This window comes from Macrobrachium nipponense, chromosome 44, assembly GCF_015104395.2.
Source record: "Macrobrachium nipponense isolate FS-2020 chromosome 44, ASM1510439v2, whole genome shotgun sequence".
NCBI classification, from domain to species: Eukaryota; Metazoa; Arthropoda; class Malacostraca; order Decapoda; family Palaemonidae; genus Macrobrachium; species Macrobrachium nipponense.
In genome coordinates this window covers 38,368,316-38,385,074 of record NC_087221.1, presented here as the reverse complement: position 1 = coordinate 38,385,074, position 16,759 = coordinate 38,368,316, and the positions used below count along the sequence as shown (strand labels likewise).

Genomic DNA, 16,759 nt, shown 5'->3' with positions numbered 1-16,759 from the left:
TGCATGTAGCACGTAATTCCGAAAAGGCTAAATAACTATAATTCTGGTATTTTTGAAGGTAGAGACTTCAAACTTTGTGGACATCATTTATGTTCGATGAAATTTTAATATCTGCGGTGTTACCAAGGGTCAAGGCCAATGTTCTCTAATACAAGGTCAAATAGAAATTTAACTTAGGTAATTACCCCTAAGCTATACTACATACAGACTTTACATTTGGGATTTGTAGTCCTTTCATGAAGCTGATGTACCGCCGAGTGAGGTCAAATCAAGGTCGAATAAGAATTCGTCCCCCTGTCGGTCGTAGTTTCAAAAATATTTGGTTTCTTTTAGCATCAGTTCTGTTTTCATGTCTGAAGTTTCTGTAGTACACTCTTCATCTGCTTTAATTGTGCTTAGTAATTTTCTGTCACATTGCAAGGAAGGAACGCAAGGAATTTTGGTCTTAAATTTTTTCATGTTAGCAAAGAGTTTTGTATTGTGTTAGCGAAATCATAATGTTAAGTTGTCATTAACATGTAACGCGCGCGTGTATGTGTGTGTGTGTTTGTTTGTTTGCTTTTGAGAGAATTTGTCTATTTGTCTGTATGTAAGTGTTTAGTTGTCCGCTCTCATACGAGAACTTATGTTCAATCAAGGCGCACGAAAGATTATACACACGTGTGTGTGTGTGTGTGAGTGTCGCGCGCGAGCTTGTGTGCATTTACGTATCTACTTATGCATGCATGTATGTGTTTAATGGACCTCTCTCATACGAAACAGCTTACGTTCAGTGTAAGAACATATTATACAAGAATAATTACCGTTGAAACGCTCCTTAATGAAAGAAATGTGCTCACCCAACCGGAAATGACGCAATCTTCCCCGAAACACTTTTGAGTCCTTCTATATCCCCGTGTTTTATCGGTCCGCTGGGTTTTCGTGCCTCGAGTATCGGAAGATTCTAGTATCTGGGGGTTTTCTGACGTTGCTGCACCAGTCTCTTTACTCTCGTTAATGATTTAAACAGAAGAATGCCCGTCGAACTTTGGTGATGTTCGAGTGGATGATCTTATTGATGGAATTGGCAATGTTCGAGTGGATGATCTTAGTGATGGAATTGGTAATGTTCGAGTGGATGTTCTTATTGATGGAATTGGTAATGTTCGAGTGGATGATCTTAGTAGTGGAATTGGCAATGTTCGAGTGGATGTTGTTCTCAGTGATGGAACTGGTAATGTTCGAGTGGATGTTGTTCTCAGTGATGGAAACCTGGTAATGTTTCGAGTGTGATGATGTCTTCAGTGATGGAATTGGCAATGTCCAAGTGGATCGATCTTAGTAATTTGGATTTGGCAAATGTTCGAGGGGTTATTGTTTCTCAGTGATGGAATTGGGTAATGTTCGATTGATGATCTTATGATGGAATTGGTATGTTCGACTTGATGATCTTAGTGATGGAATTGGTAATGTTCGACTTGATGGTCTTTAGTGAGGAACCTTGGTAATAGGTTCGAGTGGATGTTCTTGATTGATGATGGAATTGGTAATGTTCGATTGGATGATCGTAGTGATGGAATTGGCAATGTTCAAGGTGGATTGTATTCTTATTAACTGAATTGGTCAATGGTTCGAGGTTGGATTTGTTCTCAGTGATGGAATTGGTAATGTTCGACTTGATGATCTTAGTGATGGAATTGGTAATGTTCGACTTGATGATCTTAGTGATGGAATTGGTAATGTTCGACTTGATGGTCTTAGTGATGGAATTGGTAATGTTCGAGTGGATGTTACTGTTCTCGTTGATGGAATTGGTAATTGTTTCGAACTTGATGATCGTTAGTTGATTGGAATTGGTTAATGTTCGACCTTGATGGTCTTAGTGATGGCCTTGGTAATGTTCGAGTGGTGTTTTTTCTCCAGTGATGGAATTGGTAATGTTCGACTTGATGGTCTTAGTGATGGAATTGGTAATATTCAACTGGATGTTCTTAGTGATGGAATTTGAAACAATTTTATCTTAGTGAATACAAGGATATTTTCTCAACGGTCGAATGCTAGAAGGTTTGCCACCGATGAAGTTTGAGAGAAGTCTCTCAACTGTAAAATACATGTACAGAACTGAGCGTGAATGTTCTATGAATGATAGAATATGATTTTCTACATTTTCCAACGGCTTGACAAAGGCCATTATTTATAAAATTAGGAAAAATTAACCGAATATTTCCCGGTATCAAAGGCCTGAGCAAGACTTTAAAAATGACAAGCGTCGTTGTACCATTCGAAAAATATTCCTCGCATTGTGTGTATGTGTGTGTGTGTGTATGTGAATCATGGCCGAGTGGGCGTACATAAATGTAAAGTTCTAATGCCATAGACCACTTCCCTCTTGAGGTTGACTGAAAAAGGTTTAATAATTGTGTATAATAATTAAAATAATAAGATGAAAAAAGTAACAATTTTGACAATAAGACTAATAATAATAAAAATAGAAATAATAGAAATATAAGTAACAACAATAAAATAATAATAATAAATAAGAATAACAATAATAAAAAAATATAATAAAAATAATAATAAAAAAAACGAATATTCAAAAAGGTAAAACCCATGTGACTCATGTCTCCCATTCTTTTATTCCAGGGCCGGTGCTGGAAACACCTCGACCTCGGCGTCCACCAACATGTGTTGTTCGGGCTTCTGCATAGACCTGCTGGAGAAGTTCGCCAACGACCTCGGGTTTTCCTACGAGCTCATGAGGGTGGCGGACGGCAAGTGGGGGACTTTCGATGTGAGTACGAGCAGTGGATTCTTTTTTGGGGGTTTACGAGCTGGTTTAGTATCGTGTTTTAGAAGTCGTAGGGTTTCTGAACTTGAACCCGAACAGAGATGACTTTTTTTTTTTAAATACTGATGTTCTTGCTGTCAAGGCAAATCATTGCCAGGTTGTCTGTGCGTGTGTCAAGATGTGCATGCATGTATGCTTAAGTCTGGAATGACCGCATAAGTTGCACTGTTAATCAAAACGCATCGACTCCCATCTTCCTGAAGATAATCTTATTACCGTTCCCCCAAATAGTCAAGTTGCTTCAAGAAATCAGCGGTCATGTTACAGCTGTTCACATTTCATAAGACATGTTTAAAAGACGGCGTATAATGCATCATAATTAGCTCATATTTAGTGTCAAGTTGCCACTAACATCAGTAATATTGTCAATAATATTAATTTATTTTTGCGGGTGAGGCACCCGTTGTTTGGCGGAATAGATACCTGTTCCCCAATCCGTCTTTGGAAGGTATTCCTTAGTTGGCAACGACTACATTCCATTGTAATGGTGTTTTTTTTTTTTTTTCATATCATATAAACGTTTCCCTAATACTTCGATCACATTCAGTTCTCCTAAGTTATTTTCCGAATGTTATTCTTCATAAGATTTAATTCTCCCGAATCCATAATACTTTTTCAGATTATTATGATCATTACTTGATATTTTTTTCTGATATCATAGCACGCACGATTCACCTCATAAAATTGCATCCTTTGTTACAGTATTACTTAACAAAACTGTTTGATAACCATTATTTGATATTTTTTTATGAAAGTGACATTCAAGATTTCAGTCCTAAACGTAAATATAGCTAAGATTACCTGGCAAGATATGCGTTTTGACTATCACCTAATTAACATTTTCCAGGCCATAAAACTTTGCCACACTGATCCATGTAAATATAGTCGTCTTCCCAGCAGCCAGCGCCTGGCATCTTCCTCCTCGCATTCCCAGTAGGATGAGATAAAGCTTTTTTCTCTCTTTACCTCACCCCCTCCCCCTCCCCTCCCCCTCCCCTCCCCCTCCCCGGCTTTGCTTTCGTCCTTCAGCAGCTGAAGCAAGCAACGAAGCGGCGGCGCGGAAGAATGAGGGACTCCTGCCAACTGGTGCAACCTGTGGTTGCTGCCGGAGGCAAGAACTAATGTAGTTTTAATGGTTCGGGCGAGAATGAATGTCAACTGAGAAGGGCAGGAAGGAAAAGCGTCGCAAAAAGACGCCAGATGCTGTGTGTATGTGTGTGTAGGTAGGTTGGTGTAGATAGGGAGGGAGGGTGCTTTTGGGGTGGGAATGTATAGAAGGAAGGGTAGGTGGGGTGTATAGAGGGACGTGTTGGTGAAAACGTTTGGGGGGGTGGAGTGTATAGAGGGAAGGGTGGGTGGTTTTGGGAATCGGGGGATGGGTGGGTGGGGGGAATAGAAATTAGGATGGGGAAAGGAGACTTTGCATTGATATTAGGTGGCAAGGCGCGCAGGCAAACGAAATGAGAAGTTGGAGAAGAAACAAGATATGCTTCCATTTTAATTTCTGCTTTTTTTTTTTAAATTCTGTGGCGAGATGTGTCAGAGGAAACGCGAGCATTGGAGTTCTTGCTATTTATAGTGATTCAATAGAAAGGAAATGTTTTCAGTTCTGCCTTTGTTTGGAAGGGAAAGACCTGAGGCCGAGGAGGAGGAGGGAGGGGGGAGGAGGAAGGAGGAGGAGGAGGGAGGGGCGAGCGGGAGGGGGGTTGGTGTTGGAAGTGAGGATGGGGAGAAGGCTGGGATGAGTATAAAAGTAAGAAGTAATTATTTTTTTTAATGGAAAAAACGTCTTGGTCGGAATATCCTCCCGAAGCTGGTATTTATACGTGTGAAATTAAGAACATGACGCTTATACTTAGACGAACGACTAAAAAAGATTAATTGTTGGAATGGAAAAATATAAAAAGTTACCCAGTCTCTGAAACCTCCAATAGTAATTCTCCCCTCCCCACCCATCCCCCCCCACCCCCCCACCAAAAAAATATCCCCTTTCCAGAACCGGATCTCCCCCAAGAGCCAATCATTTATTGCTAGTCACGAGTCCCTCATTTTGTCAAATTACACCCTCCCCCCACCCCCCGCCAAATAATAGAAGCTATCTTTTTTTCTCTTTTCCTGCTTAACTCTGATAACCAAGAGACCAACCAAAAATGACCTTTCGTATGTGACACTGTTGGTGTAAAAATGAAAAGGTTATATATATATACATATACATAATTTATAATATATATCATATAAAATATTACTTAATATAGTTATATATATATAATATATATATGTGTGTGTGTGTGTGTGTGTGTGTGTGTGTGTGTGTGTGGTAAGATTTTGAAAACAAAAACAAAGTTATGTATTTCCCCGATGATAAAAACTGAACCATGAATAACCTTCCAGAGTTTTACTTTCATTTTGAATTTGTAGATTTTTGTCGTCGAACGTAATGTAATTATGATTGACTTCAGGTGTCAGCAAAGCTTCGAAAATGACTACGGAGGAGCGTGGGAGATATCTTGAAATGTTTTAAAAACATGGGCTTCTCAATTTTCCCCTTTTAGTCTTGCTTATTTTTAATTCCCTTTCAGTGTTTTGTTTGTTTCTGCATTCGTCGTAGCATTTATTCCACACACTCACATGTTTAGAGAATTTAAATGCGTGTTGTATGCATATTTGTTTGTTTATCTTGTGTTTGTTTGTATGGTGTTTTTACGTTGCATGGAACCAGTGGTTATTCAGGAAAGGGACCAACGGCTTTACGTGACTTCCGAACCACGTCGAGTGTGAACTTCTGTCACCAGAAATACACATCTCTCACCTCCCTCAGTGGAATGCCCGAGAATCGAACTCGCGGCCAACGAGGTGGTAGGCCAGCACCATACCGACCACGCCACTGAGGCGCTTTAGTCACTTGGCAGAAAACACGTGAATGCAAAATTGAAATAAAACAAAGTAGGCTTCCAGCACACACACATCACGAAGAATAGAGGAAGGAGGAAAAAGAATAATAGAATTCCTGCAAAAATGTAGCCAAAAAAAATTATATGAAAGGAAAAGAGTGAAAATGCAGGGCGAAACAATACACCTCCCACGTTTTACTGCGGACATGATTGCCACGAAAAGTTTTTGAGTAAGTTGCGAAATCCCCCTTCGAAGCGAACCGGGATGGCTTTCGAGGGGAAGTCGCTTCTTTTGTTTGTTTGCTTGTTTTTCTTTTTCATTTACTCTTACGGGAAAAGGGGGAATGCCCGGATCTCTTCGTTAGGAGATACCCGAAAAATGAGGGGAGGTGCGGGGTGGGTTGTGTCGTCTCTCTGCCCAGTGCAATGCCCCGGATAACAGACGAGGGTGGGGGCTAGAGGTATTTGTTTGTTTGTTCATATTCACAGGGGGGTCGGGGGATGCTCGGATCACTTCATCAGGAGAGACTAGGTGAGGCAGAGATGTATATCGATTTATTCCTGTACTAATCCCGGATAAAAAAAGAGGGCACTAGGTTAGCGACCTTGCTTTGTATAAAAAAAAATCTACTTACATTTCAACAAAACTTATTAGCCAGGTACATCAGTATTGCTGTTAATATTAATATTGTTATATTAACGTGACGATTTTCCACAATTCTAGATTTTTACAGGTCTTACTCGAAGTAGTTTGAAACTAAAAAGATCTAAAGTTGAAGTTCAAAAGTCACTTAGAAAGAGACTAAAAGGAAAAGATAAAAGAAAAATGCGGGAAGTGATACAGCTGATTGGAGGGGGACGGAGGTACGAAGGTTTTTTCTGCTGAAGACGGTAAGAGAAAACCTTTGTCATATTAAAAGGCTCAGCCGATTATCTCATTACTCCTTACTATAATGTCTTCTAAAGGAGAGATTAACATCTTATAATTTTCGCTGTTAGTCCTGATAACTCTAAGCTTGTTATAGTCTGATCTTCAAAGGAGGTAAAGTCACGTTCAACACTGTATCATTGTGAAGGTTGAAAGGGAAGGAAAGCATTATTTTGGTTCTCTTTAGATGGTAAAGATAACAGGAATAATGTGTGGTTCAGCCCATATAAGCACGACAAAAGACTTTATTGTCCTCTGTTATAGATCCAGGGAATATTTTTACATGTTTTCTATTTTGGTTTTGTCGCAAAGGTGGCGTATGTGAATCATTATCCCTGGCTAATCATGAAAATATGGCCGTTAATTTGGTTTGTCCTTTTTTTCGTGTTAAAGTAAGCCTTATCCTTAGCCTTGCCTAGATTGAGGATTGCTGTAGATGTATAAATGCCCAAATTATACATCATGTTCTCTCGACTCCAATAACCTCCCATCTTTCAAGAGTCAGTGCTATTGCCTCCTCTCCTATGGGCAACATACGGACTTGTGTTATATTGGGTGGCTCATTGGCCTTTACTTAATTTTTTTTTTTTCTAAAAATAAAAGCGAAGCTTTTGTGTTTGCCTGTGTGGAAGAAAGAATTGGTTATTGCCGTTATTCAGCCGAAAGAAATTGTATTCTCATATGAGTTAGTAAGATTGAACTATTTGGTAGATCTAGTAAATTGTATGTTGGGAAAAGGAAATGTTAATTTCAGTGTGATATTCTCCGTTGCAAGATGGAAATACATCGCGTCCCGTCTTTTAAAAACTTCGTAGAAATACGAGGAGCATCCGAAGATATTCGCACGTTACCTCTGATGTAGGAGCATTTACCTCTTTGCTTTTCCAAGGCAACGGCTTATGGAGGGGATTTTCAGTTTGCACCCCTTTTTGGCAAGAAAAAGTAATACAATAAATTCTCGTTGTGTAAGATTCCACCAGGATTATCATGGCTTCGTCCTGTAATAGTAAGGTATCCTAAGGATTCTCCTTGCGGGACGAGGTGAAATAGGAATTAGGTTAATTATGATTTGATGCGCAAAAATTGAAAGTTATGAATTCATTTGTCCGGTTTAGGGTTCTAAAAGTAATCAGTATATTCCTCCATTATTATTTATTTAAAAAATTATGTTTTTTTGTTTGTTTGTAGAAAAACTCAATTTTTCTCTTATATATATTTTTAATGTAGACAAACTTAATTTTTCTCTTATATATTTTTTATAGGTAGACAAACTCAATTTTTCTCTTATATATATTTTGTAGGTAGACAAACTCAATTTTTCTCTTATATATTTTTCGTAGATAGACAAACTCAATTTTTTTCTCAGAGATTTTTTTGTAGGTAGACAAACACAATTTTTCTATTATATATATTTTTGTAGGTAGATCAAAACTCAAGTTTTTCTCCTTATTATATATTTTATTTCATTTCGGTAAGACCAAACTCAACTTTTTCTCGTTATTATATATTTTTGATATGGTAGAACAAACTCAATTTTCTCATATGATTTTTTTGTCAAGTTAGACAAACTCAATTTTTCTCATATATATATTTTTTGTAGATAGACAAACTCAATTTTTCTCATATATTTTTTGTGAGTAGACAAACTTAATTTTTCTCTTATATATATTTTTGTAGGTAGACAAACTCAATTTTTCTCATATATTTTTTGTAAGTAGACAAACTCAATTTTTCTCTTATGTATATTTTTTGTAGGTAGACAATCTCAATTTTTCTCATATATATATATATATATATATGTTTTGTAGGTAGACAAACTCATTTTTTCTCATATATTTTTTGTAAGTAGACAAACTCAATTTTTCTCTTATGTATATTTTTTGTAGGTACTAGACAAACTCAATTTTTCCCTTATGTATATTTTTTGTAAGTAGACAAACTCAATTTTTCTCTTATATATATATTTTTTTGTAGGTAGACAAACTCAATTTTTCTCATATATTTTTTGTAAGTAGACAAACTCAATTTTTCTCTTATGTATATTTTTTGTAGTTAGACAACCTCAATTTTTCTCTTATATATATTTTTTGTAGGTAGACAAACTCAATTTTACTGTGGATCGCTAAAATATTTTTCTCTCTAATGATAAGATGTAAGGAAGTTCTCATGATTCGTTATTATGCTTATAAAAAGTGTTGTCATGATCACACTTGTTTGTGAGGTGAAGGATGACCTTTGGTTTCTTCGGCGAAGAAACAAAAGTAGGTAAAGAATTTTTCCGGCTAAACCTCCCAGGAGGAACCGATAGCGGTTCGAGAAAGCTCTTGGTTTGTTCTTGTCAAGTAAAGATAAGAAAAAGATTTTGTTTTTACTCTTGGGTGGAGCTGATAAGAGAATGATTATTGGAACAGGAGGGGGGGTGGGGAGGTACTGCGCTGGTTCCTATTAGAGATAAAAAGATTGTTATTGGTTTTTTTCTAATTTGGCTTGAGGAGAATGGGGTGGGGGGGATACTTGTTGTACGCCATTTTTAGGCATTTTTATGTGACATGCTATTATTATTCTTCACGGGAAAATTATATTTATCACACGCCAATGGAGGCCCTTTGCTTCCAGAGCTTCCAGCACAGGCCTTAAATTCCAATATTTTTTCTGGAAGAAATGTTGGACAGTAATGGAAATGAATGAGTCAGTTGATTGCACTTAGTGTTGAGGAGATGTGACACAGGAGGTTGGGAGAAATTTTCCATCTGCGTCTTTGGTCGTAATTTGTTGGTTATGTAAGATTCATCTTTCCATCGGTATTAAAATCCGTTTACGATCACTTACACACACACACACACACACACACAATTTTCCCAAGCAAGCTTCCACGTGATACTGTAACACTGTCATGTACAAGAAAACAAACACGAAAGCCAATCAACAAATAGACGAATATATACATGCATAAAATATAATACAAATATGGGACCTGGTGTGTATGTAAGATTTACATTCACACTTGTGCATACAAGTAATCATAAACTTTTTTGTGTAAATGCATATAGTTATATGCATACAGATGCATACATATAGTTATATGCCTACAGATGCATGCCAAATGAAAATGTTGAAATACGCATATACATGCTTGCATGGATTTTGTTTACGTGGAATCGTCGATCGCCCGAACGCTTTCGAAACCAGCTAAAGAAAAAGGGGGACCGAAAGAAATCTTATTACCAATTTATCAGAAACCTGAATTTCGTAACGTCACTGGATGAAAACCTCTTAATGGCATCTCACAGGTGGGTGATGGGCGAAAGCAATTTGGAAACGACCGAAAGAAAAAAAAAGAAATAAGACAGCTTCATCCGTCCTTTAAGTATTCAAAGGAAGATTAAAGAGACCGTTGGCGAATGAGATTTCGCTCTGATAGTTTCTCCTGGAGAAGGAAAACATTGGTTCTATTTATGTGGGAAGTTTCCGAAGAGACGAGACGTAATTTCTCGGACGGGTTACAAATCATAATGGATCGTCTCGCCCCCGGCGGCGGTGAAAGACGCTGGAAAAGGGAAAGGGTCTCTCTCTCTCTCTCTCTCTCTCTCTCTCTCTCTCTCTCTCTCTCTCTCTCTCAAGTGGGCGTCAAAGCGTTCAGAAGAAGAACTGTTTCGCTCGTTATCAGACGGAGATAGCAGGTGTTCCATGTACACAAAATCTATGCGAGCATGTAGTATGTGTATTTAAGCACATTCATTTCGCATGTATCTGTATGCATATAACTAGTTGCATTTACACACATAAGTTTATGATTATTTGTAGACACAAGTGTGTTTGTAAATCTTAATACACACCAGTGCCTTAGGTCCCATATTTCTACTATTATATTTTATGCATGTATACATTCATCTGTGTTTGTTTTTCTTTTCGTTTTGGTTTTCTTACTCATGATAATTTTACAGTATCACGTGGAAGCTTGCTTGGCAAATTTGTGTGTATATTTATGTATATTTGTAATGAATAGGTTCGGTACTTCTCGTATCATCTCAAAGAGGTTAATTAAGGAGGAATTCTCTCGTTTCTTCATTGTAGGGACAGGTAAATTAAGTGAAATCAAGACATATTATTAGCTTTTAATGGGTAATTGGTTCCATGAAGTTTAGTGTAATGATAATAAAGTTATGATGCAACGATGGCATTTTTTTTGTGGAGAGGGAGGTTACATATTATAAATAACCTAGGGTTTTTTTTGCTTACTGGAAATAAGAGTTTTCCATGATAATTGGGTTCCAGAAGTCTTCATAGAATTTTCAGAATGCTAATGCGAAATTATGTGATTGACTTTTGATAAATAACCTCGTCCCATTGGGTTATTTTAAGGTCAAGGTGATTTGAAATGGGTAGTAGGCGGAAGTGGAAGACAAAAAAAAAACAAGAATGAATAAGAGAGAACACAGAATTCTTGGTCACCCGAATTCTTGTGTCCTAATCGACGCTAACCACTAATTTCGTTTTAGTTGACATCGCGATTTGATGAAAGCAAATAAATAAATAAATAAAAAAATAGATAAATAAAAAAATAAATTAAGAAAAAAATAAAATTAATAAAAATAAATAAGTAAAAATAAATAAATAAATAAATAAAAATAAATAACATTTATAAATAAATAAATAAATAAAAATAAATAAAAATAAATCTTCCATTGTAACGTACAAGTTTGCAAGTTCTTGGTCTCAAGGTTGACATTTCGACAAGGAATGATTACCCCAGTGGTGCAGAGTTTAATTTATTTCCATTCATTCTATACATGTACACCCCACATCCTATATTGATTTATTGTATGCAAATTATTCCATGTCCGTGAAATCTATTTAAAAAAAAAAGAGAGAGAGAGAGAGAGAGAGAGAGAGAGAGAGAGAGAGAGAGAGAGAGAGAATCCCTGGGTCCCTCTTATATCTTTTGCCATTTTCGCTTGCCCAGGCTCCTCATCTCTCTCTCTCTACTCTCGTCTCTCTCTCTCTCTCTCTCTCTCTCTCTCTCTCTCCAGAAGATAAATGACTGAAGAAAAGAGGAGGAATTGATTAAAGGAAATGAGGCTTTTTGAAACGAAAGGGGGGGGAGGGGGGTGACTAAAACTGGACATTAAGAAAGGAGGACATTGAGACCTGATTTCTCATTTTCATGTGGACTAATGTGTTTCTTCATGCGCACAAACACTGTATTTTGAGAGTGTAACTGTTAGTCTGTTTTGAACGAGTTATCCTTTTTTTATTTTTTTAAAGTATTTTCGTATAGCCATTTAGTTTCATTCTTCGGAAAAATCTGAGTTTTTATTCTTTAATAAAGGTTAGAGTTTGTTATTCTTCGACAAAATAAATATTTTTATTTTTATAAGATTTCGAAATTTTCCATTATTCGGAAAAATCGAATTTTTCGTTCTTCGAAAACATCGGAATATGTATTCTTCAGAAAAAGATTTTTTTTTATATATTTTTTTAATTTGAACTTTTTTTTATTATTATTATTATTATGATTACCTTCTACAAATTTTCCAAACTCTTTGTCGATACCGCTTGAGTTAACGTGACCTGAACTGGTAACATGTTTTATTAGATAAATCCTTGAATACGGTTTTTATATATATATATATATATATATATATATATATATATATATATATATATATATATATATATATATATATATATATATGTATCATGAGCCAGTTAGTCTTCCACAGCGAAATCTAAGTAATTGCTTTTGAAAGAATATCTTGTGGTCGAGTAGTTTAGTTAGCACCTCGTGTCATATTTAATATATATATATATATATATATATATATATATATATATATATATATATGCATGTATATATTGCACCCCGACAGTTCGCCTGGATATTCCCGAGGCGGGAGGGGGTGGGGGGGGGGGGTGTGATAAGGCGACACCGCTGAACCAAGTTACTGGAAGTTTATCTAAGTTTAATAAGCTGCGATCCGCCGCCCCCCACCCCGCCCCCCAAAAGGTTAAGTTAGCGTGATTCGTCCCTGGGGGGAAACTCGGCGAAGTGCATAAGCATGAGTTTGCTATCAGATAATGGTGTGATTAGTGTGTCATTATTAGCAGAGGGCCTTCATTAACTCGGATGCGTAGTCGCTGCCTGTCTGCTAAGCCTACGCTCTCCTCCTCCTCCTCTCGTCTTGATGCTCTCTCTCTCTCTCTCTCTCTCTCTCTCTCTCTCTCTCTCTCTATGTCTTATTTCACTCATGCAGGATTGCTTCCTTTGTTCCTCATCTTTAAAGTTACAAGTATCTCTCTCTCTTCTCTCTTCTCTTCTCTCTCTACTCTCTCTCTGCTCTCTCTCTCTCCTCGCTCTTTCTCTCTCCTTCTCCATTGTCTTATTTCACTCATGCAGGATTGCTTCCTTTTGTTGTCGGTCATGCTTTTAAAGTTACAAATCCTCTTCTCTCTCTCTCTCTCTCTCTCTCTCCTCCTCTCTCTCATGTCTTATTTCACTCATTCAGGATTGCTTTCTTTGTTCCTCTTCTTTAAAGTTACAATCTCTCTCTCTCTCTCTCTCTCTCTCTCTCTCTCTCTCTCTCTCTCTCTCTCTCTCTCTCTCTTCAAAGTTACAATTTCTCTCTCTCTCTCTCTCTCTCTCTCTCTCTCTCTCTCTCTCTCTCTCTCTCTCTCTTTTTTGATTTCTACTTCTTACCCTTTGGGGTATTTTGTTTATAATCAGAGCAAACGGAAATTAACCCTTACCTCGTTTTATTGTGTCGAGGAGTGGGAGTTTTCCCGCAGCATCTCCAACAGGTTTTAATATATATATTTTTTTTCATTCCACTTGTTCCCTTATGCTTTTAATACCAGCATTTCCCTGAGGCGCAATTACGCATCCGTGATGACTGACACTTGTAGGTTAATGCGCTTGAAAAGTGTAAGTTCGCTAGTTTTTCATATAGAAGTGTTGATGTGAATCTGTTTTATTTTAACTATTATATAGTATGTCTTTTATGATGTGTTGACTGCGAAAGTCAGTATTCAAGAAGCATTTGGTTTTCGTTATTAAACCATTAATATTTATCTAGAATATATTGTATTTAGTTTGTTTATGAAATGTACATTTTTTTATTATCATTATTTTCTATGAATTCAGTTTTCAGGTAATGGAATAAGCAAAATACGAAAGCGAGAAGTAAAACTATTTGCAGACGATAAAAAAAGAGGGCCAATTTGCGAGAGAGAGAGAGACCTTACCTTACAGACCTTACATCTTGTTCGGGTTGCCCCAGGTCCCTCAGTGTGAGGCACCTCTAATGTCTACCAGAGAGTTGCTAGTACATCTTCCGGTATATTTTGCATCTTCCAATCTTGGATGGTCTGGGATGCAGTTTAGATATTTGTCGAGCTTATTCTTAAACACATCTACGCTCACTCCTGATATATTCCTCAGATGAGCTGGCAACGCATTGAATAGACGCTGCATTATCGATGCTGGTGCGTAGTGGATTAATGTCCTGTGTGCTTTCCTTATTTTTCCTGGTATAGTTTTGGGCACTATTAATCTACCTCTGCTTGCTCTTTCTGATATTTTTAGTTCCATGATATTTTCTGCTATTCCTTCTATCTGTTTCCATGCCTGAATTATCATGTAGCGTTCTCTTCTCCTTTCTAGACTATATAATTTTAAGAATTGTAGTCTTTCCCAGTAGTCAAGGTCTTTAACTTCTTCTATTCTAGCTGTAAAGGACCTTTGTACACTCTCTATTTGTGCAATATCCTTTTGATAGTGTGGGTACCATATCATATTGCAATATTCAAGTGGACTACGAACATATGTTTTATAAAGCATAATCATGTGTTCAGCTTTTCTTGTTTTGAAGTGCCGTAACAACATTCCCATTTTTGTTTTACATTTTGCCAACAGAGTTGCTATTTGATCATTGCATAACATGTTCCTATTCATCATCACACCAAGGTCTTTAACTGCTTCCTTATTTGTGATTGTCTCATTATTAGGTCCCTTATATGCATATAGCTTTCTTTCTCTGTCTCCATAATTTATTGATTCAAATTTATCAGAGTTAAATACCATCCTATTTTACCTCTGCCCAATCATATACTTTGTTAAGGTCTCTTTGTAGAGCGTTCCTATCTTCATCACAAGTAATTTCTCTACTTATTCTTGTGTCATCTGCGAAACTACTCACTACCGAATCCTTAACATTATTGTCTATGTCTTCAATCATAATAACAAACAGTATTGCAGCTAACACCGTACCTTGCGGCACACCGGATATTATCTTGGCTTCATCCGATTTCTCGTCGTTTGCAATAACTATCTGTTTTCTGTTGTGTAAAAATTCTTTTAACCATCTTCCTACTTTATCCACGATATTGTGTTTTCTAATTTTCTTCGCTAATATATTATGGTCTACTTTATCAAAAGTTTTTGCAAAGTCTAAATAAACCACATCTGTTTCATTTCCGCTTTTCATATTTTTGAATATGTTCTCACGGTGGACTAACAGTTGGGTTTGTGTACTTTTTCCGGGTACGAAACCATGTTGTCCTATATTAAACAAATTATTTTTTATTAAATGTTTCATAATATTTTTCTTCATTACCCTTTCATACACTTTCATAATATGTGATGTTAGACTCACAGGCCTATAATTACTTGCCTCTAGTCTTGATCCACTTTTGAAAGTAGGGGTAATATATGCTAATTTGTGCTCATCATAAATCTTGCCTGTATCTACACTTTGTCTTAATAATATTGCAAGTGGCTTTGCGATAGAATGAACTACTTTCTTTAACAAAATAGCAGGAATTCCATCAGGCCCTGCAGCAGCTCCATTTTTAATTTCATTAATAGCCTGCACAATATCAGCTTCATTAATATCTATGTCAGCTAAATATTCACTATTTTCATCCCTTACTTCTATATCATTATCTTCATTATCTATTCTAGGGGTGAATTCTCTCTTATATCGTTCTGCCAGTATGTTGCAAATTTCCTTTTTTCATTCGTTAATCTCCCTTCAATTCTTAGAGGGCCTATTTCTATTCTTCTTTTATTCATCTTCTTCGCATATGAGTATAATAGTTTGGGATTTGCTTGATATTTAATAGGGTTTTTCTTCCAAGTCCCGTTTTTCATTTTCTTTTGATTGTATAATCTTTTGTTCTGCATTTTCTATCTTACTTTTTAGTTCTATAACTTTCCATGCATTTTTTTTTTTTTTGCTAGACCTTTTTTCCACTTTCTGATTTTCTGGAACAAGATCCTTCTGTCTCTTGGTATGCATGACTGATGTTTACTTTTCTTCTTCGGTATATATTTATCCACTATTTTCTCTAATATTTTATATAATATCTCCGTATTTACCTTTATGTCATCACTTACGAAAATATTATCCCAATCTTTGTTTAATTCTCCATTTATTTCTGACCATTTTATATTTTTACTGTAGAAGTTGTATTTTCCATATCCTTCCCACTTTTTCATTTCTTGCTTATCTCTGTTTTCACTTGCTTTGGAATGGACTGTTAATTCTATGACATTATGGTCTGAAATACTCGCATTATAAACTATTATTTCTTTAACATAATTCATCTCGTTCACAAATACTAGGTCTAAAGTATTTTCCTTTCTTGTTGGCAGGTGATTTATTTGTTGAATGTTGTATTCTAGTAGCATATCTAATAGCTTTTCGAATTGCCTCTTATCTTCTGCACTACTATTACTCTCTTTTTTATATGTATAAGTACATCCACAATCTCCTATTCGTTCTTTCCAGTCTACGAAAGGAAAGTTGAAGTCTCCAGATAGGAGAATAGTCCAGTCCTTGTGATTTCTACATATATCATCCAGAGAGAGAGAGAGAGAGAGAGAGAGAGAGAAATTGTGCGACAAAAATAAGACGAATTTTTCCCTGTCAGAAAATTAGGACAAGGGAACTCTAGGGTTGGCAGAGGAACAACAAGGGATCCTTATTTTCAGGGGTACGAGAGGGAAACTTAGTCCGGAGGAGTGGGCAGCGGAAATATTGGGAGAGGATGAAGAGTGAAATTGTATCGCGTGCGATAGGCAATCCACAGGGCGAGAAATAAAGGTGAAAATTT

At 36.6% G+C, this 16,759-nt stretch overlaps 1 protein-coding gene across 1 annotated transcript in view; it reads left to right on the top strand.

Annotated features, from left to right (window-relative positions):
• LOC135204203 (glutamate receptor ionotropic, NMDA 2B-like) overlaps positions 1–16,759 on the top strand; it is a 654,480-nt gene that overhangs the window by 365,035 nt on the left and 272,686 nt on the right. The window contains exon 10 of the mRNA XM_064234292.1: positions 2,623–2,770. Coding sequence (XP_064090362.1) covers positions 2,623–2,770 — 148 coding nt within the window. The remainder of the gene's footprint in view (positions 1–2,622; positions 2,771–16,759) is intronic.